General features: G+C 40.7%; 1 protein-coding gene across 1 annotated transcript in view; it reads right to left on the reverse strand.

The window, feature by feature from the left end:
- STOM (stomatin) overlaps positions 1-15,645 on the reverse strand; it is a 30,092-nt gene extending 14,447 nt beyond the window's left edge. Inside the window, exons 1-2 of the mRNA XM_003264078.4 lie at positions 15,474-15,645; positions 1,030-1,133 (exon numbers count right to left, since the gene is read on the reverse strand). Coding sequence (XP_003264126.1) covers positions 1,030-1,133; positions 15,474-15,534 — 165 coding nt within the window. The 5' untranslated portion in view covers positions 15,535-15,645. The remainder of the gene's footprint in view (positions 1-1,029; positions 1,134-15,473) is intronic.
- Positions 15,646-21,844: the final 6,199 nt, after the last annotated feature.

Consider the following 21,844-nt stretch of genomic DNA (forward strand, 5'->3'; position numbering starts at 1 on the left):
GGTTAGGAGTTCAAGACCAGCCTGGCCAACATGGTGAAACCCCATCTCTACTAAAAATACAAAAATTATCCAGGTATGGTGGCGGGCGCCTGTAATCCCAGCTACTCGGGAGGATGAGGCAGGAGAATCACTTGAACCTGGAAGGTGGTGGTTGCAGTGAGCCGAGATCGCACCACTGCACTCCAGCCTGGGCCACAGGGTGACTCTGTCTCAAAAAAAAAAAAAATAATAATAATATCAATAATCCCAGCTACATAGGAGGCTGAGGCAGGAGAATCGCTTGAACCCGGGAGGCGGAGGTTGCAGTGAGCCGAGATTGTGCCACTGCACTCCAGCCTGGGAGACATACTGAGACTCTGGCTCAAAAAAAAAAAAAAAAAAAAAAAATTACTCATGCACTGTTAATTCAGAAAAACAAAAAGCTGAAGTCTTCACAGTTTTTCTTCTGATTCCCTTAAGAATAAATTGATCTGAAAATGCTTGGAGCATATTTTATCTTCTTAGAAATAAGTAAATGATAGTCATATATCAAAGTATTGACAACTTTGTAGAAAAAATAACCAGCACTGAGGGTATTTATGATGTGCCAGGCATTGTGATAAGTACATTTAGACACATAATTCATTTAATCCTCGCAACACTCCTATGAAGTAGGTACTGTTACTTTCTCCCATTTTACAGGTGAGGAAACAGCAAAGGTCACACAATAAACAGTAAAGCCAGCAGTCAAACCTCGCCATCCTAACTCTGAAGAACTTGTTCTCTCAGAACCATCTCACATCCCTGGCCCCAGGAAATTTTTGATGGTGATACTTACGTTAGCCCACAGGGAAGGGCAATGGCTGAAAAGAAGTTCTAAGGTTCCATTTTAATAGGTGGGTAGAAGAATAAATTTTCCAAAAGAAAGATGAAGAAATAAGAATTAGAGAGACAGTCTGTCTCTTTCTCACACACACACAGGCACTCACGAAGTAGGTTTATGGAGGTAGGAGCTGACCCCTTCCCAGAAGTGAATAAAATGTTCTTTACCTTTATGCACATCCATATTGAGATTGGGAAAGTTATAACTGTGAATAAGAATGAGAACGCCACCAAAATCCATCCGCAAGGTCCAAGGCCCTTACTGGGGCTGTCTGTTGAAAACAAAAAATATACAACTCTCACAACTGTTACTAGCATAATCACCACCATCTTCATCCTTACCATTCGCTGAACACCTATGTGCTTGGCATTACACCAGCTGTTTTACATGAATTTCCCCATCTAATCCTCATACAGCCCTGAAGTGTAGGTACTACTTTCCCTTATCTATGTAATGTCATAACACAAGTATATTTCCACATTACTCATTACTTTATTCAGCAAACATTTATTAAGTATCTACTATTTATTAGGCCCTCTGCTTTGTACTGAAGTGATAACAATGAGTAAGACCCAATCCCAGCTTTCAGGGTTGAAGTTTAGTAAGAAAGTCAGACAAACACATAATTATAATATTAGGTGGTAAGTACAGATATAGAGTATCTGTTCAGAATATTTTGAAGACACAGAATGAGTTAACTCATGCAGTTAGGATGGAGGTGAGAATGGAACGGGGTGGGGAGGTGATGGTGGCTGTCAGAGAGTTTCCTGAAGGATGTAATAGTAAGAAAATATCAATGAAAAGAAAGTGGAGGCTGGGCATGGTGGGTCACGCCTGTAATCCTGGCACTTCGGGAGGCTGAGACAGGTGGATCACTTGAGGTCAACAGTTCGAGACCAGCCTGATCAACATGATAAAACCCTGTCTCTACTAAAAATACAAAAATTAGCTAGGCGTTGTGGCGATTGCCTGTAATCCCAGATACTGGGAAGGCTGAGGAAGGAGAATTGCATGAACCCAGGAGGTGGAGGTTGCAGTGAGCTGAGATTGCACCACTGCACTCCAGCCTGGGCAACACAGGAAGAGTCTGTCAAAAGAAAAAAGAAAAGAAAAGAAAAGAAAAGAGAAAAGGGAAAGAGGGAAAAGGCATTAGAGCATTTTAGCTAGGAGTACAGTATGATTAAAGGTGAAAACCATGTGATATGAGTATAAAGTTGTTTAGAGCCTCTTTTTAAAAATTACACCTGTAAAATATTTCACTAGGTTTATGCAGCATCATTTATTGCCCGCTTCCTGATTACACAGGTTGTTTGATTTCTTAGTGCTATAAACAGTGTTGCAGTGAACATCTTTGTACATAGTTTTCCTCTCACATTTCTAATTGTTTCCTGTTCCTGTAATATGAAACAGCTTTTCCGTCTGATTACAAAGGTAATAATGCAAAAAATTCACAGAAGTATAACAAAGGAGGGAAAAATTACTTTAAATTCAGAGGTATTTTCGTATATTCTTTGAAAATTTTCCTTGTGTACACACCATAGTTTTAAATGATTTATTTATTTTTTTTTTTTTTGAGACAGAGTCTCGCCCTGTTGCCCAGGCTGGAGTGCAGTAGCACAATCTCACCTCACTGCAACCTCCACCTCCTGGGTTCGTGCAATTCTCTGTCTCAGTCTCCTGAATAGCTGGGATTACAGCCACCCGCCACCAGGCTCGGCTACTTTTTGTATTTAGTGGAGATGGGGTTTTACCATGTTGGCCAGGCTGCTCTCGAACTCCTGACATCAAGTGATCTGCCCATCATGGCCTTCCAAAGTGCTGGGATTACAGGCATAAGCCACTGTGCCCGGCCTTAAATGATATTTTAAAAAATAAATAAATAAATAAAATGTGTAACCTATTTTTCTTCCCTGTAGCTATTTCTCTTTTACCTTCTTTTTTGGCCTTTGTGGCTGTGCATTTGTGTTTTTGAAGTTACACTTGCATAAAGTTTAAAAAGTCAAACCATTCTATAAGATTAGTACAAAAAAGGGCATTCCCATGCTCACCTCTTCCAATTTCCTCCTCCTCAAAAACATTTGCTATTTTGACCATTTTGATATCTACCTCCATGTTTCTAAATAATATGCTTTGCGGCTGGGTACAGTGGCTCACGCCTATAATCCCAGCACTTTGGGAGGCTGAGGAGGGAGGATCCCTTGAGCCCAGGAGTTTGAGACTAGCCTGGGCAACATAGGGAGACTCTGTCCCTACTTAAAATAACAATAATAATAATAATAATAATAATAATAATAATAATATGCTTCTGCCAGGCACGGTGGCTCATGCCTATAATCCCAGCACTTTGGGAAGCTGAGATGGGAGGATTGCTTGAGCTCAGGAGTTTGAGACCAGCATGGGCAACCTAGTGAGACTCCCATCTCTACTTGAAACTTTTTTAAAAAAATTAGCTGGGTGTGGTGGCACACACCTGTAGTCCCAGCTACTGAGGAGACTGAAATAGGGGGATTGCTTGAGCCTGGGAGTTCGTGGCTGCACTGAGCTGTGATGTATCCCAGCCTGGGCAACAAAGCGAGGAAAGAAAGAAAGAAAAGAAAGAAAAGAAAGGAGGGAAGGAAGGAACGAAGGAAAAAAGGAAATGCTTGTTTTGTTACTTCTTGCTTTTTCAGTTTTGAGGACTATTAATTTTCTACTACAGAAAAGGATTTAGTTCTCTTTCCTCCCCCTTCCCCCCACCACATACTTAAACCTATCTTTCCAATATGATTATGTCATAACTTCATTTAGATCAATATGAGATTTTATATTATGAATTTATAAGTGCAATTTAAAGCTAAGCCAAGTAGTGAGGTATCACTGGTTTTCTCTTCCTGTACCATTTTTGTTTTTTCTGGAGTTATTGTCTTATTTTTTCCCTTTGTTCGGTTTTCAACGTACTTATTGATCCAACCTTACATCAATTGTCTAAATTTCCTCTCAAAGAGGTCAGGTATACTATCAATTTTATCTTCTGAAAGAATTCTCTCTCAGAGCCTTGTGTGGACTTCCTTCATCTGGTGTGCATGGCTATCATTCTGCAATTGCTTTCACTATCATCCTGGGAACTCCCATCACCTCAATGTTGTGTTCCTATTTTCTGTATCCAGTGTCGTCCTCATCTTTGGTTTGCTTTTCCTTTCTGTAGAGGACATAGGGACTGAGAAGGCCAAGGGATACAAGAGATTTTCTTATCAACCACTTGGAAGGCTTCTGCTGTATTTTCAGGAGCTATTTTAATGACAGAGGGGAGAAAAGGTATGCCAGGCACATGTTACTGCTCAGAAGAAATGGCAAAATGGCAGTAAGATGGCACTTGGAATAAATAGGAGGCCAAGAAATAAGCAGTGTTCAGGCTGGGAACATGGGAGAAGAGAGACACATGTTGGCACCCAGGTCAAGTGCTCTAAAACATAGGATGAAAAATCAGAAATATAGTGAGTACTTGGGTTGTATGTGACTTTGCAGTTTTCTGATCCCGTGTCATAGTGTGAAGTAAATGTCTTCATGTATACTTAAATAAAATGATCTAAAGTAATCCTGGAGGTTTCTAAGTTATAATTTAGGGGTACAGACATATTCATTGAGAGAATATTCAAAGCAGGGCCACAGTACTGTTTGTGAAGAAAGCTTTATCTAGTATTACCATAACTGATCATAACAACAGTGGCTGTTTTGAGGGGTTGTCCATACCCCAGGTATTTTTTAAAGTTACTTTAGACACGTATCTCATTTAACTCTTACAACAGCCCTGTGAGGGTATTTTTAACTCCCTTTTACAAATGAGCTAACTAAAGCAACATTTAACTTTCCCAAAGTCACACAATGGAGGACCTGGGGCTCAAATATGGGTCATCTTACTCCAAAGCCCGTGTTCTAAATTTACCCCTCAATAAAGAAAATCCTCATAAGGATGTTTTCATGGTTGAGCACTTTCTTAAGACAGTATCCAAACTGGGAAAACATGACTGGAGTTGTGAGAATGAAATGTGATACTTTTACAGAGGAAGTCCTCTTAATGCCACCCATGCCTATTTATAGCAAAAGACAGTTTCAAGGCTCTGTGACAGACATAGGTCTAGATTTCCAGGGTGAAATGAATTCCAAACAAGGACAGATTGACCACAAATACTTATTTATCTGACAGCATTTGGTGCCTTTTCAAATACTGTCCAAGTCTCCCATAACTACTAGAGTAAAAACTCCCTGGGGGCAAGGATGTTGCTTATTCACTTTTATATTCTCAATGTCTAGCACAGTATCCTGCATAGTAGAATAGATATAAAATAAAATACTTCCCAGCAAGTTTTCTAGCTAGATATGTTTTTTCTTTCCTTTGAATCTCGATAGCATTTTTTGAAAATTATCTTATGCACTTATATCTTGTCTAATCTTTTATTTTTTATTTATTTTTAATTGACCTTCCAATGTAGGATTTTAATCTTCTATTATTTTTTAATCTAATATTTTAATTTCTTGTGCATTTATATCCCTTATTACACTGAGATTCCCTAGGAACAAGGAGTAACTATATTTGAATTTCACTTCTGATACTTCTTAGTTGCATGATCTTTACCTCTTTGAACCTTAGTTTCTTTACCGGTGGAAAGTAAAGATTATTAGGCTGGCCTTGTAGAATACAGATAAAATGATCAGTACATTTAGATGATAGTTTTCTGTAATCCTTCTATTTTGCTTAAGTGTTTGTATTTCATGAAGAAAAATGGGAAAATAGCACTTACCCTTTTTGATCAAAAGCCTTTTAGGCCGGGCGCGGTGGCTCACGCTTGTAATCCCAGCACTTTGGGAGACCGAGGCGGGCGGATCACGAGGTCAGGAGATCAAGACCACGGTGAAACCCCGTCTCTACTAAAAATACAAAAAATTAGCCGGGCGTGGTGGCGGGCGCCTGTAGTCCCAGCTACTCGGAAGGCTGAGGCAGGAGAATGGCGTGAACCCGGGAGGCGGAGCTTGCAGTGAGCCGAGATTGCGCCACTGCACTCCAGCCAGAGCGAGACTCCGTCTCCAAAAAAAAAAAAGCCTTTTAAACAATTTAATTTGCCCTTTGCTTCATACCTGCCCCCAGTCTGGCTAGGCTGGGACATTCAAACACTCTCAAGAAGTTCATTTATGATCTACATGAGGACAAGCCAAAAAGTTCAGCCCAATTTTTTTTGTGTCAGTTCCCATGTCACATTGTGTTTTTGAAAACCCCAGATGTGTATATGGGATTGAAAATCACCAGGAACAAGGAATTAAGTACGCATTTTGAAAACTGGATTTGGTCTTTCACATATCAAATGCTTGGCTAGAAATAATCAGTGTATACACTGGGAAAATGGCACTTTCATATTTTTCTAATGCCTTTAAAATGAAAGTATCCTATCTTCAACTCTCAAAATTCTTCCCCACCTGGTTACACCTCAAAAAGGTACACAGTATCTAAGTTGGGAATGCATCACTAGAGTTCTGAGAATGAACTCTGATGTTTCTACAGAGAAAGCCCTCTTAATTCCAGCTGTGCCTATTTATAGCACGTTGTGCTATAAACGTGCATAGCTCAGAGGTGAGGCTTAAACTCTAGCAGGCCTATAAATGAACCTTTAGTCATCTACCACTTCTGGGAATAAGAGAAAAGAAATTCTCACTCACCAAAATCTCAGGAAATTCATTTCCTTCAAGTTTCCCATGTATTACTTTAGGACTGAATCCTTCCTACCAGTTTTATGGGGAAAGGGACAAATAGTGATATTTTGGTTAATACACTTGTGGACTTTTTTTTTTTTTTTTTAAGACATAATCTCAATCTGTCACCCAGGCTGGAGTGCAGTGGCGAGATCTTGGCTCACTGCAAGCTCTGCCTCCCAGGTTCATGCTATTCTCCTGCCTCAGCCTCCCCAGTAGCTGGGACTACAGGCGCCCACCACCATGCCTGGCTAATTTTTTGTATTTTTAGTAGAGACGGGGTTTTGCCGTGTTAGCCAGGATGGTCTCGATCTCCTGACCTCGTGATCTGCCCGCCTCAGCCTCCCAAAGTGCTGGGATTACAAGCGTGAGCCAATGTGCCCGGCCACTTGTGGGTATTTTGCTGGTTGAGAACATTCCTAAAAATTAGGGATCCTATGATACTTGGTTGTAAATACTACTTTGCCATAGTTTAGAGCAATGGTCCCCAACCTTTTGGGCACCAGGCACCAGTTTTGCGGAAGACAATTTTTCCACAGGAAAGGATTGGGGAGCATGGTTTTGGGATACTGTTCCACCACAGATCATCAGGCATTAGGTTCTCATAAGGAACACACAACCTAGATCCCTCACATGTGCAATTCACAACAGGGTTCGTGCTCTTATGAGAATCTAATGATGCTGATCTGATCCGTCTGTGGCCTGGGAGTTTGGGACTCCTGGTTTAGAGTATTTTTTTTTCTTTTATTACCAAAATGGCAGTAGAATAAACTTTTAGCTAATCAAAGAAGGGTCTGAATATGGACATAAGCCTGTACATTTGAATTTTTGTATTGAACATTCAAGTTGGGCTTACCTCCAGGAAACTCACATACATTTTCTAAAATTGCTTTTTTACTTTAAAAGCAAAAGTTACTATAAAAATTAGAAACGACAGCTCAACAAACAGAAAAATTATCTATACTTTATCTCTGGATGTTTTTTGCCTTGATATACATCTTTTAAACCTTTTCTAGCCTGTATTTTTTCAAAAATGAAAGAATGGTATATACAGTGATTTAAAATCTTCTCCCTCCCATCCATGTTATGAACATGTTTTCGTATCAGTACATATTCTTTATCATTATTAAAGATTAATTAATTAACTCCATTGTTTCATATGAAATTTGTTGTGTCCAAATTTCTCACTTAGAAACTGCTGCATTGAATATATATTTAGCAGTGTTTCTGTACCTGCTTATTTCCTATGTAAGTTAATTTTTCTGAAAAGATGAAATTATACAACTCTTAAAATTCTCTCATTCTGAAGGTATCTTTTATTACTACTCCTAATAACTACCATTTATGAATTCCTATGACATGCTAGCCACAAGTAGCTCCTCCTTACATACCTGAGTATTTATAATGTTTACAAAAATCTGTGAAGTAGGTGTAAAATAGGCCTCCTGAAGTTCTAAAGTAATAAGGCTAAAGACCTTATAGGAAGAAACAAAAGAAAACCAAGCAAACCATGAAACAAATAAAAAACGACAAGTTGTGTAGTAATTTTTGTTGGGTAAGTTTCTGGAAAGGCAGTTAAACATTCTTTCCAAGATGACAACACAGGCTGATTAGTCCAGAGGGCTGTAGTTGTCCCCGTTCCCCATCAGCTGATTTAGTTTCAGATCTATTAACCTTAGCACTACTGGAAATCATGTGGAGTAATAAATCCACTCATCACTGAGATTTATTATTATAAAGTTCAAAAGATAACTGGATTTCCTCTGCTGAGAATCTGACTGTAAGTCATAAGCTTATTGTACACAATAAGGAAAGGATGGGCTAAGGAATTAATGAAATACCTAAACTGCAACAGTTAACGGACACTTTTTTCCTTCTGCCTTCACAAAGTGCAAATAAAACACTTCATGTTGTAAATTGATGAGAGCAGTCCTGCCTGGGTGGGGCAAGACAGAAGGGCTGGAAGTTTAGTTTCAAAAACACATGCTATTCAGTTGTAGCAGCACTTTTTAGGGGTAACAGTAGGTCAAATTGAAAAGTCTTGGCAATTTTTGAACTTTCTTCTTAAAAGCATATGTATTCAGGATTAAGTGTTACTTTTGGCCACTACGATTCTTCATTAGCGATTCTTTGTCAGGATTGGCAAACTTTTCCTGTAAAGAACCAGGAACTAAATATTTCGGGCTTTGCAGTCTGTTGCAACTACTGAACTCTACTTTTGCAGTGCAAAAGCAGCCATAGATAGTACCTACATAAACAGCATAGCTGTTCCAATAAAACTTAATTTATCGACACAAATCTGAATTTCACATAATTTTCATGTGTAATGAAAAAGTATTCTTTTGTTTTTTAAAAATCATTTAAAAATATAAGAGCTATTTCATAACTTCTGGGACATACAGAAACAGAGTCAGCTAGATTTGGACAATGGGCTGTTACACGCTGATCCTGTTTTATGTCAGCCAACTATTTATTTGAGGAGGAAGACTTGCATAGATTAAATAATGCATTTGATCTTTCTTCCAGCTTTTCAAATAAGGGTACATTTCCCAGCTTCTCAGTTTCTCTCTTTTGCTTATTTTGAAACAAGGCCTTTATAAGGCCTGATAAACAAAAACTCCTGGTGAAAATAAGCAAAAGGGCAGGTAGAGTATAGAGTAAGTGAATATAAATTCCTCTTCAATTAATCAAATTTTTACTATAACTAAGTTGTTCAAATGACTGGAATTTTAGGAGAAAAAGACAAAGAAGGGAAGGACATAACAGAAGCGAAGGAAAATAAGAGAAATAGAAGGAGTAAAAATGGCAGAAACAAAAATGAAGGCAGCATCCTACAAAGAGAGATAGATTTAAAAAGCTAGAAGTGAGAAAGAGGCAGGATTTACCACATGGTAGGGTCTCGATAAATACATGTTAAAAAATGATAATGTTTAATTAGAGATCAAAACTTGCAATTCATTTAAGGCAGAAGATTTCAAAGCAAACAAGCACACATTATAGCCTGCCTTTCAAATTAGTATTTTAATTAGGCATGCTTAGTTGTTCGAATGCCCTTATCCTTAAATCTCTAGAGAAGAAATTATTCTCGGGGCTAGAGTAGCTACAGGCCAGATGGTATCAAGTTAAAAACCATGAGTGAAGACTGTAACTTTTCCTCCCTGTTAAAATCCATCTATAGGTATAAACACTAGACCAAAAGAACTGATACTGATGAAGCACTATGTGGTTTGAATTACAAAGCTTAAAATGTGTTTACTATGAAATACTAAGGAAAACAAATGGACTAATACTTCTAAGAAAGATTTGCAATAACAGTTATTCTTTGCTTAGCTCAAAAAGAATAAGGAAAGTAAATAAGCATAAATGTCTTATTTCCTAAATATTTTAAGGATTTTCTGTAGTTTTCCTGCATTCAAATGTTTTCAGGCCTTACAAGAGGAAAAAAATAGGTGAGAGCAACAGCAATAATTTTAAATTTGCACCTCTCAGTCTAAAATAATGCTGCAATAGCACTTTACCCTTTTAAAACAACATTTATCACACTTGTAATTATTGTATTCAGTTGTCTGTCTTCATGAGATTTTGGTTTTATGAAAACAGTATAGCATAATAGGTTCACAGATGGCTCTGCCACTTACTAGCTGTGTGATCTTGAGAAAATACCTTATTACTCAACTGTGCCTCAGTCTACCCATCTAAACACAGAGCTAATAAGAGTACCTCCTCAGAGGGTTAGTATGATGAGTAAATAAGCCAATATGGCAGATACTTAGTATATAACAGGTACTCAAAAAACATTTGTTAAATAGTTGCTGGATGAGTTGAGTGTTTTGTTTCTTTGGGGGAAAAGAAAAAAAAAAAGACTGCCTCTTACATAAGACAAACTGAAACAGCAGACAGGATCCTGGGATACAGTACAGAACCATCTCCTGCCCCAAGTAGTTGTCAACTGCTTTCCTCAAGTATTTTCTTTTTTTAAAAAAAATCAGACCTTTTCCAACCGTGAGGTTAGAGAATTCAGGAAAGTAGAAGAATGGGCTCAACATGGCCCATGTCTGGAAGCACCAAAACATTTATGTTCAGGAAAATTGGAGAGAAAAACAATTTCATAATGGGTATTAAGTTAATTAAATTTCATCTAGGCCTGAAATACATGAAAACAGAACAAAAACCCTCCCACTTTTTATGTTTTTTTTTTTTTCCAGCTCTTTTACTTGGACATCTTAAAATTATTCACAATTTTTTCTCGTATAAGTCTTTGGAGGGTAACATCGTTTTCATTTAAAAATGGGAAATGGAAGCAGAAGAAAACTACATGATAAAGTTCTCAGTTCTTCACTGTGATTAACAGCTAAGCAGTGGCTAAAAGCTTGCATTTTTGGTGTTAGGTTCCAAAAAATCTACCACTAAATTTTCTTATCAGTAAAATGGGGGAAAAGAACAGTACTTATTTCACTCAGTTGTTGTGAAGATAAAATGAGAAAATATGTAAAGGGCTTGACATTTAGGAAGTATTCAACAAGCAGTAGCCATTACTATTACCACAACTTTAAGATCACTATTGATAAGTTTAGAGGAAGAAACCTTTTATGAAGTGAATTACCTTTTGGGATCTGGGCACTACGGAGAAAATATCAACTAACAATCTGCTTGGGGACTGTATCCCTGGAGGAGAAACAGACCACACTAGGGGCAGTAAGTCAGAGTTCTAAATGTTCTTGGACTATCCTTCATACAAATCTCTTAAGTGATGGTAGAGTGATCTCAACCCAAATCTTTTAATTCTAAATTCCACTCTCATTTCACTATACTGTACTACCTTACCATAGTGCTCACTTTAACTGGACCACAAGTTCAGTATAGTTTTCATTGTCTGAGACTTTAGGACTTTATTGGTTGTATCTTCAAGGATAATCTTCTGAAACGTGAGGCCAAATGCTTGGAGTTCAAGTTTCTTTACTAGTCCCAGCAAATAGAGAAAGATTAAAAAAGAATGTAGCAACAAGTGTGTGTCAATAGAAACTTATTTTAACTAAAATGATCTATTTTAATTATCAACAAGTGTGTGTCAATAGAAAATTATCTATTAGAAAATTATCTATTGACACACACTTCCTTCTTTCTACTAACCATGACCTCTAACTTCTCTTTCCATGCTTTAATAAATAAAAGGAGATTTCTTATTAAGGACAATATATTATCTTGGCAATTATAATCCTTTTATTGATAATAGAAACCCAGACAAATAGTCTATCTGTAATAATATATAATAAACATAATGGCCATGCCCTAAAATCAACAGCTTAGGTTATAACAAACTTAATAAAATAAATGGTAAACAGAAAAACTGCTCCACCAACATAAGGCTAAGGCAAACACTTAACAATGTTATTTACTCCACGGGGATTTTTATCTCCCTGCCTGCTTCCTTTTTCTTTGAACAAATGTTTTTGTATACCTACTATGTACTTGATACTGGGCTACCACAGGACACAATCTCTGCTTTCAAAAGTGTGATCTAAAGGCCAGGCGTGGTAGCTCACGCCTGTTGTCCCAGCACTCTGGGAGGCTAAAGTGGGATCGCTTGAGTCCAGGAGTTCAAGACCAGCCTGGGCAACATAGTAAGACCCTGTCTTTAAAAAAAATTAAAAAAATTAGCTGGGTGTGGTGGTGCACACCCGTAGTCCCAGCTACTCGAGGGGCTGAGGTGGGAGGATCACTTGAGGCTGCTATGAGCTATGACTGCACCATTGCACCCCAGCCTGGGCGACAGAGCAAGACCCTGTCTCAAAAAGAAAAAGCGTAGTTTAATTATGGGAGGGGAGGGGACAGATGAGTCAAACTGATAAATATAATATGTTATGTAATAAACATTATGATAGAGATATGCACAGGATACCAGACAGATGCAAGGAAAGGGTATTCACTTTTTTGTAGTTACGATAGTTTTCAGGAAATTGCTTTTCCATGCCTTCTTAAAAAAACTGATTTTGAATTCCATCTGTATCATTTTATCAACATCTTTAATTTTTTTTTCCTCAAAGCTGACTAGGAATCAGTGACTGTCTTTTACTACGTAAAATTTATACCATCAAATGGCACCAAAAATCTATTCATAAATAAATACGCCAGTTTTGTAGACTTGGTCTTCCATAAGTTAATTTATGACCACTGATGGAATAACAGATTAATTATTGAAGAAGTTACAAAGTTCTCTCCAATCTGATTGGCTATAACAACTGAAATAAACAATCAGTCTCGTGATTCTTCTTATTTTCAGACATTCTCCCAAACGGTTTTATTTGTTGACATGGCTCTTAATTACGGTGATACATTCTTTGTAATTCACTTGCATTATATCATTACAAAGTGAATGCACTGCCTTTAAGAAAAACTAGTCTTGCCCTAGGTCTGGTCCTATTTACCTACCTAGGACTAATTCTCAGCAAAGACAAAGGGGCAGAGTTTAGGCTTTTATAATTCCACTGCTTCTTTCACAAGCAGCCTTCTGGAAGTCATCACTGAAGCTGTGTTCCTCCAGGCTTTTTTTGTTTATTGTCTCTCAACTCAAGTAAAGTACTGAAGTTAGAGAAGGTTCTACATTTTGGTATCCATAGCTGGGATAGGGAAAATGGTTCAGAAAATCAGATAGCCGGGGTTTGAAACCGGGCTGAAAATTTTAGAAACTGTGTGTGATTTTACCACGTGAGCCTCAGTATCCTTATTGTGAAATGGTGAATAATGACCTTTCCCTTGTAGAGCTGTTACAGAATGCAATTAGATAATGTTTGTAAAGCACTTAAACGGTGTTTTGGCACAGGGAAAGCATTCAATAGCCTCTATTTAATAAATTCCAGCAATAGCTTTCCTAGTAGTGTCAAATTTCTTAGGTTTACATTAAAAAAACACAGACTATGCAAAATTTTATTTGTATGTCTAATTTTTGAGAGGAAGCGGTGGTTTTCATTAGATCTTGAAAGATTTCTGTCTAAACAGTAGTTAAGTGTAGAATCAAGAAAAAGACCTGGAAGTTAAAAACTCATCTGTGACCACTTGTCTGTAAATAAACATTAAGTACAAAGATCATGTTGATTCTCAAAGAACTCCAAGCAGATTTGCCACTGCAGTTTCCCACCAGGAGGTCAGGGTTATTGAGGAACGCATGCTAATACCCACCTTCTTATCTAGGAAAAGACAGCTAACTATCGAAGAGGCAGTTACCGCCTATTTTTTTCCTATTCAAGTTTTAGAATCAGCCAAATCTAGATTTAAATACAAACTATGTGACTTTAAGTAATTTAACTTCTTTGACTATCAGTTTCATCAAGTATAATATGGGGATAAGAATACCTACCAAATTATCTGTTGTGAAGATTCAATAAAATAATATATACATAAAATATGTGGCACTGGGGGATCGCGGTGGCTCATGTCTGTAATCCCAGTACTTTGGGAGGCCGATGCGTGTGGATCATTTGAGGTCAGGAGTTAGAGACCAGCCTGACCAACATGGTAAAACCCCGTCTCTACAAAAAATACAAAATCAGCTGGGCATGGTGGCGCAAGCCTGGAATCCCAGCCACTTGGGAGGATGAGGCAGGATAATCACTTGAATTTGGGAAGCCGGAGGTTGCAGTGAGCCAAGATCACACTCCAGCCTGGGCAAGAAAAGCGAAACTCCGTCTCAAAAAAAAAAAAAAAAAAAAGTGGTACGAAGTCTGACCTATTCAGTTTCAATTTTTGTTGTTGTGGTTTCTATTATTCTCATCAACTCCTCCCTGTTACACTCTCCACTCCATTTGGGAAGACAATCCTGCAACGTTATTAGTAGAGAAAAAGTGAGGAATAAAGATTTCTGTAATTCCTTTGATGCCCCTGGGAAGGAAATGAACACATGGATCCCTGGACAAGGGAAATGGAACTTATAGGTAAGATGCGTGGATAAAGCTGGCTTTACAAATAATCAGAATAGATGACTCCAATGTCATGTTCGTTGCGGGCTGCTAGAAAGGCCCATCCCGTCCCCTAAATTGCTTTCACCGACACCCTGCCTGAAATTCCATCTTTAGAAACACTGTAATTCCTCTGGATCACTAAGAGCTCCTGAGTGGATACCAGGACTCCTGAGAGGTCCACCATCTCTCTTTATTGGAACCCCCTCCCCAGAGTACTAGTTCCTCCACAGGGGAACGAGACTGAGCCACTCGCAGCTCCTGCCTTGAAGACTGGTAAGGGAGGGTGGGGGTGAGGGTGGGAGAACTCAGGGTTCCTGGCGAGGAACAAAAGCCGGGAAGGAGAGTTCTCCAAAACGCAGAGGAAAGCGGAGGGGGAAAAATGGGGCAGAAAGTGGAGCTAGAAAGAGAGGTAAGAAGAAAGCCAGAGTGACTTCTTCCTTCTGCAAATCGGTCTAAGTTTCGGGAGGTGGGGTTGGGGGAGGAGGGGGTTCACCCCGGGGCCGGGCCAGGGCTGGGTGGAGGAGGCGGCCTTCGAGAGGGTGAGTCGGGAAAGAAGGGGAGTCGGTAAAGGGTGAGATGTGGGGGTCCCGGTCCCCGCCTCGCTGGCTAGCAGTTTCCTCTGCGTTTCCTCGTCCGCGTGCGTGACACGAGATAGTGCAGCGCTGGCATGGGGCCTGGCATCTGCCGGCCGCGAGATAACCCGAGCCCGCGCGATGGGAAACGTGCCGTTGGCACCCCGCCATCCCTCCACCGTGACCCCAGTCTGCCAAACAGGGTTCGTGATGCTCAGTTTACTAGGGAGGAGCCGCGGCTTTGAGATCTCGCCCAGCCCGAAGCAGTGGAGACTGGCCAGGAGCCTGGCTGTCAGACCGCGGAGCGCACGCTGCGGGCGGGGGCTAGGTCCACGGGGGAGGGTCAGGGGACGCGGGACTCACCCTTGAAGGAGTCAGGGAGCCGCTGGGCTTCGGAGTCCAGTGTGTGCCGCTTCTCGGCCATGCTGCCCGAGACGCAGTCGCACTCCCCCGTCCTTGTCGCCAAACCCGGAGCCGCCGGGAATGCCCTGAGGAGCCAGAGGCACAAGACCCAGATTGCCGGCCAGCCCCCAATCGAGGTCCCGCCCTCGCGATAGTTGGCCAATCAACGCCCAGGATCGAGGAGGACCCACCTCCCCAATCCCCGCCCTCCGGTCCCTCCAAGGCGCGGCTGCTTCGCAGTCACTTCCCGCTAGTTCTGTGGGCTGAGGGGCGTGGCCTGAGGGGCGAGAGCCCCCAAGGCTGTGGGTCAGAGGCCGTTGCCCTGCACCGGAAGGGAGGGCGGAAGCCACGGGACGCGGAGCGGAGGGTGAGGATAGTGGGGAGGTAGCCGCAGAGGATGACCCGAGGCAAAAGTACAAGTGAGGAAAAGTCGCCCTGCCGGGCAGAGGTACCGGACCAAGGCGCCTCCTCTGGGCTGAGGAGTTAGAGGGAAGAAAATGGCGCCCTGTCATGAGGGCGTTAGGTCCGAGTTGAGGGGAGAAGACTGAGGGGCACAGAAGTGGCCGAAGTGAGGGCGCTGAGGTCAGCCTGAGCTGAGACGGCCGACAGATCACCCCGCAGCCGAAGTGAACGAACTCGAGTGAGGTGTGTTAAGAAAATCAAAATGTATAAATTTGGAAAAGGAGAGGAGGCCGGGCGCGGTGGTTCACGCCTGTAATCCCAGCACGTTGGAAGGCCGAGGCGGGTAGATCACCTGAGGTCAGAAGTTCGAGACCAGTCTGGCCAACATGGTGAAACCCCGTCTCTGCTAAAAATACAAAAATTAGCCGGGCGTGTGGCGTGCGCCTGTAATCCCAGCTACTTGAGAGGCTGAGGCAGGAGAATCGCTTGAACTTGGGAGGCGGAGGTTGCAGTGAGCCGAGATGACCTGGGCAACAGAGCGAGACTCCGTCTCAAAAAAACGAAACAAAAAACAGGAGAGGAGACTTTATTTCTTTTAAGGGGTTACAGCCTGCAAGGTGGCCATTCCGCAGGCTGGAGAATGGCCAGGACCAGAGACAGGCTTTTCGTCGGAGGAGGGGTTGGAGTAACGGCTTTATGCTGAACAGCTTGGGTAGACATGCATATTCAGCAGGTGACAGGAGGAGCTATGAATATTCATGAGGGTTGTCCTGACGCATGCCCATTGAGCAAACATGCATGTAACATACAACCCATGTTCATTTTGGAGTGAAGAGTTACCATTTAAATGTTAAATGCCTGGCCTGCATGGTGACGTCCCCATCTCTACAAAAAGTAAAAAAAAATAGCCAGGTGGGGTGGTGTGTGCTTGGGGTCCCAACTAGTCAGGAGGCTGGGGCAGGAGGATCACTTGAGCCCAAGAGGTGGAGGCTGCAGTGATGTATGATCAGATCACTGCACTCCAGCCTGATAGACTCTAAAAAATAATAATAATACATGTATTACAGTTAGACCCTATGCGTCAAAAGGTCTTTTCAGGACAGGGAGGTGTGCAAGTATGCAGTCTGTGTAAACTAGCCAGAGCCAGTCCATGGTCGGTAGTCTTCCTATCAGGAGAAAGTTACTGAAATCAGCCTCTTGTCCAATTAAAGCTGTAGTGATGGCTGGTGGAATAGGGGTTCCATTAGTCCACATCTGGTGGAGCTGCAAATCGTTCTAATATTGCTAATCTTGAGGCCGGTGCTTGTTAAGCTGCTAGAGAAAGAGAAAAACCTTGTGGCAGTTAGAACACAGTTTATTCTCTAAGTGAAGGGATGTGTGCCTTAACCTTTGCCTGGCATGACCTTAGGTATAATTTGTTTATAATTTGGTGTCATTGTCACAAAGAGTCTGTTCTGTCAGTCTTATGATCTGTGTTTTAACGTTAATGCTGGTCAGCTGTTGTGTCTAAACTCCAATACGATGAAGTTATAATGAGGCATGTCTGACCTTCTGTCCTGTCATTGGCTGGGAACTCAGTTTTAAAGTTTTCTGGAGTCCCCTTGGCCACAAGGGAGTCCATTCAGTCGGTGGGGTCATTTATTCAAACAAAATCTTCTTGGAGCATCTTCCAGGTGGCAGGGAGTGTGCTAAGGGCCTCGTGGAGTTTACCTTATACTCTAGTGGGGAGATGGACAACAAACAAGTAATTGAATCATTACACATGGTGAAGGGAGCTGTGAAAGGAGTGGAATATTTGGAGAACAGCAAAGGTTAGGACAGGGGAACACCTCTGTAAGGAAGGGGCTTTGAGATGTTGCCTGAGAAATGAGAAGGAGCCAGCCTGGGGAAGGGGAATAAGAGGTGCAGGAGGTGGGAAAGGGTATCCCAGGTAGAGGGAAAAGCATGTGCAAGGGCATTCCCAACCTCAAGCCTTCTCGTGGGTTGTGGCTGAAGACCTCACATTTGGAAAGTAGGCTGTGTTTGCATTAGACTTGTTCTATTGCACAGTGTTCAAACTATGTTAATGTACACAAGGTGCACTTACAAAAACATTCGATTTTGAAATAAGTACAGATTCACAGGAATTTGCAACAACAGTACAGAGAGGTCACATGTCCCCTCTACCCAGTTTCCCCCAATAGTTACGTCTTACTTAACTAGAGTATCAAAACCAGCAAATTGACAGTGGCACAAAATGTATTTATAGTTCTGTGCCATTTTAACATGTGTAGATTGATATAACCACAGTAATTGATACAGAACTATTCCATTACCACAAAGATCTCCTTCAGGAGGAGCACTTGTTTCTTCTATTTTAATGTGCTCAATATTTGGCTGTGTACTACCCAACACCTTGTGGCGCTTAGGTCATATGAAATGGTAGACTTTCTCTCTGATTTTATAGCTCTGGAGCTTTGTGACTATCAGGACGGAAACTGGAGCAGACACAACAGGTGTTAAGAGAGGCATTAAGATGATCTTTGCTTCCAGGAACAGGCTCCAGTGTGTGATCAAAACCTGACTCAGAGCTTGCAATTGACTTCTAGTCAAATACTGGCCAAGAACTGTTTGTATTCCTGGGATGGAGTGCAGTTTATGCAGTCACTTTGTTAGCCTTCTGGAGAAGATAAGGAGGGGAGCACAGTAATTTAATGATCCCTTCTCTCTAAATCATCCTTGAGAAAGTCCATAGCTTCATTTTTCCATTCTGTAACGAATAAGCCCTGGAGACATAAACTTCCCATTTATGCTGTCATTCCCAGGAAAGAGGAGCAAATACCCAAGAAGCTAATTAAACCCCTCAGTAGAGGAGGCCTTGATTACAAATTGCATATTGTGAAAAAAGATTTAGGTTTCATTTTTGTTGGAAAAGAAAATGGTATTTCGAAATGAATTTAATATGTGTACCCCGATCAGTTACCTAAGCCCAAGTCTCAAGACAATCTTAACAGTGTAGTGTCCCTTCTGGAGAATTACAAGTGTCTCCCTTTGGGGCAAAGACTTTGGTAAACACTTGTTGGCTCTGGTTTGAGATTGCATCAGTTCTAAAACTAATTCCTGGCCCTAAACTAAGGACAAGCTTTGACTTGATTTTTAAACTGCTTTTAGAATAGGGTTTCCAATTTTTTTTTTTTTTTTTTTTTTTTTTTTTGAGGAGGAGTCTCACTCTGTCGCCCAGGCTGGAGTGCTGTGGCGCAATCTCGGCTCACTGCAAGCTCTGCCTCCCGGGTTCACACCATTCTCCTGCCTGAGCCTCCCGAGTAGCTGGGACTACAGGTGCCCGCCACCACGCCTGGCTAATTTTTTGTATTTTTTTAGTAGAGGCGGGGTTTCACCGTGTTAGCCAAGATGTTCTCGATCTGCTGACCTCGTGATCCACCCGCCTTGGCCTCCCAAAGTGCTGGGATTACAGGCGTGAGCCACCGTGCCCGGCCCCAATTTTTTATTTAATATGCTTACTCTCACTTGCCCATGAAATTGGTGTATTCTGGCTTTCTCGTGCATATTCTATTATAAATGTATTGATTAAATGTACTTTAAAAGTCAATTTCTCTCTGTTCAGATTAGAAAAAAACAAATACTAGTACATCCCTTTCTCCTTTTGGAGGATTTTTAATCTTAAATTTTCTCCCAGTAATGATTAGAAGTTAGAATGATTTTTTTAAAAGAACATTATGGCCAGGCGCAGTGGCTCACGCCTGTATCCCAGAACTTTGGGAGGCCGAGGTAGGCAGATCACTTGAGGTCAGGAGTTTGAGACCAGCCTGGGCAACATGGCAAAACCCCTTCTCTATTGAAAATACAAAAAATTAGCCAGGCATAGTGGCACATGCTTGTAATCCCAGCTACTTGGGAGGCTGAGGCAGGAGAATTGCTTGAACCCGGGAGGCGGAGGTTGCAGTGAGCAGAGATCATGCCACTGCACTCCAGCTTAGGCAACAGAGTGAGACTCCATCTCAAAAAATAAAATAAAATAAATAAATAAAAAACATTATGCTTTTTAAATGGAGACATATAAAATTGTGAGTACTTTGAAGAGAGAATTTCTTATCACCTCTAAACAAAACTGCTATTACAATTTTGATGAATTTTTCCTCTAGTTCTTATTTGAAGGATACTTATATATAGTTTGAAAATCAGAGTAGATGTTCCATATTTCCTTTTTTTTTTTTTTTTTTTAGATGGAGTGTTGCTCTGTCACCCAGGCTGGAGTGCAATGGCACGATCTCGACTCACTGCAACCTCTGCCTCCTGGGTTCAAGCAATTCTCCTGCCTCAGCCTCTCAAGTAGCTGGGACTACAGGCACCTGCCACCACGCCTGGCTAATTTTTTGTATTTTTAGTAGAGACGGGGTTTTACTGTGTTAGCCAGGATGGTCTCGATCTCCTGACCTCGTGATCCACCTGCCTCGGCCTCCCAAAGTGCTGGGATTACAGGCGTGGGCCACCGCGCCCGGCTGTTCCATATTTCCTTTATGTTTTATTTTGCTGTTATTTGCCTAGCATATTCAAGGTACCAAATTAAGTATTGATTGATGGTAATTGTGATAACATTAAGACTTGGAGATCAGGTTAAAGACAGATATGCACCATGAATCTGTAATTGAATAAGTCAGAAGGAAATTTAATTAGCCTTTTTCCTGTGTCCATAGCAGTGCTTTAATAAGAACAACAGAAAAGTCTTTTTTTTTTCTTTTAAATTGCTAATCCAGGATGTTTTTGATGCTTTTATGGAAGTCAGCTAACTAAATACCTTGAGAGAACAGCAATACCATCAAATTACATCTGTCTGTGACATTTTCTCTAGGATGGGACTAACAAATTTGATCTGTTTTTTTTTTAATATGTATTAACTCACACTTATTGCATTACAACAAGGTTTCTGTCTTCTTAGCTCTTCTCTTTTTCAGGAAATTACTCCAGGATTTGAATCATCACAAGAGATTCACCAGAGGATTTTATACACTTGGGCTGTGGCAGCAGACTAATTACACCACAGCACTAGGTAAGATACCGGGAGTCCGGATCCTCAGGACTTATGAAAATAAAAAGCATTACTGTAATATTAGTGCTATTTATTGGAGTTATCTATGAAAAGAATCTTATTAATCTGCTTTTTTATTAGTTCACTTAGCAAATATTTATTGCACACCAACTATGTACCAGGCGTTGTTCCAGGTGTTTGGGCCACATCAGGGACCAAAAACGACCAAAATTCCTGTCCTCAATGGATCTCACATTCTAGTATTCCTTTCCATATGCATTAGCTTGCTAGGGTTTCCATAACAAAATATGACAGACTGGGTAGCTTAAACAGCAGGAATTAATTTTTTTTTTTTTTTTACACTTCTAGAGGCTAGAAGTCCAAGATCAAGATGTTAGCAGGGTTGGTTTCTCCTAAGGACCATGAAGGAAGGATCTGTTCCAGGCCTCTGTCTTTGACTTGTAGATAAATGTCTTCTTCCTGTGTCTTCATATTGTTTTTTGTTTGTGTGTCTGTGTCCAAATTTCTTCTTCTTAGAAGGATACCAGTCATATTCAATTAGAGTCCATCCTAATGACTTCATTTTGACTTAATTACCTCTTTAAAGATCTTTATCCCAAGATAGTCACATGCTGAGATATATGGTGTTAGGATTTCAACATGTGAATTTTGGGGGAACACAGCCCATAATATCACATATGATTACTGTGTATCCACATCTTTGTATTGTCTGTTTTTTCCTATCCACATCCCTGAGATATCCAAAGCCATTTATGTTTACTTGCAAAATGTGTCCAGTGACCTGTAATTATGAGTGATTACTTTTCTAGGTATGACTTATTATTTTGAAAGTTTTACTTTTTAATTGACATATAATAGAGGTATACATTTTCAGGGCACATGT

The sequence above is a fragment of the Nomascus leucogenys genome, chromosome 8 (assembly GCF_006542625.1).
Source record: "Nomascus leucogenys isolate Asia chromosome 8, Asia_NLE_v1, whole genome shotgun sequence".
Lineage (NCBI taxonomy): Eukaryota > Metazoa > Chordata > Mammalia > Primates > Hylobatidae > Nomascus > Nomascus leucogenys.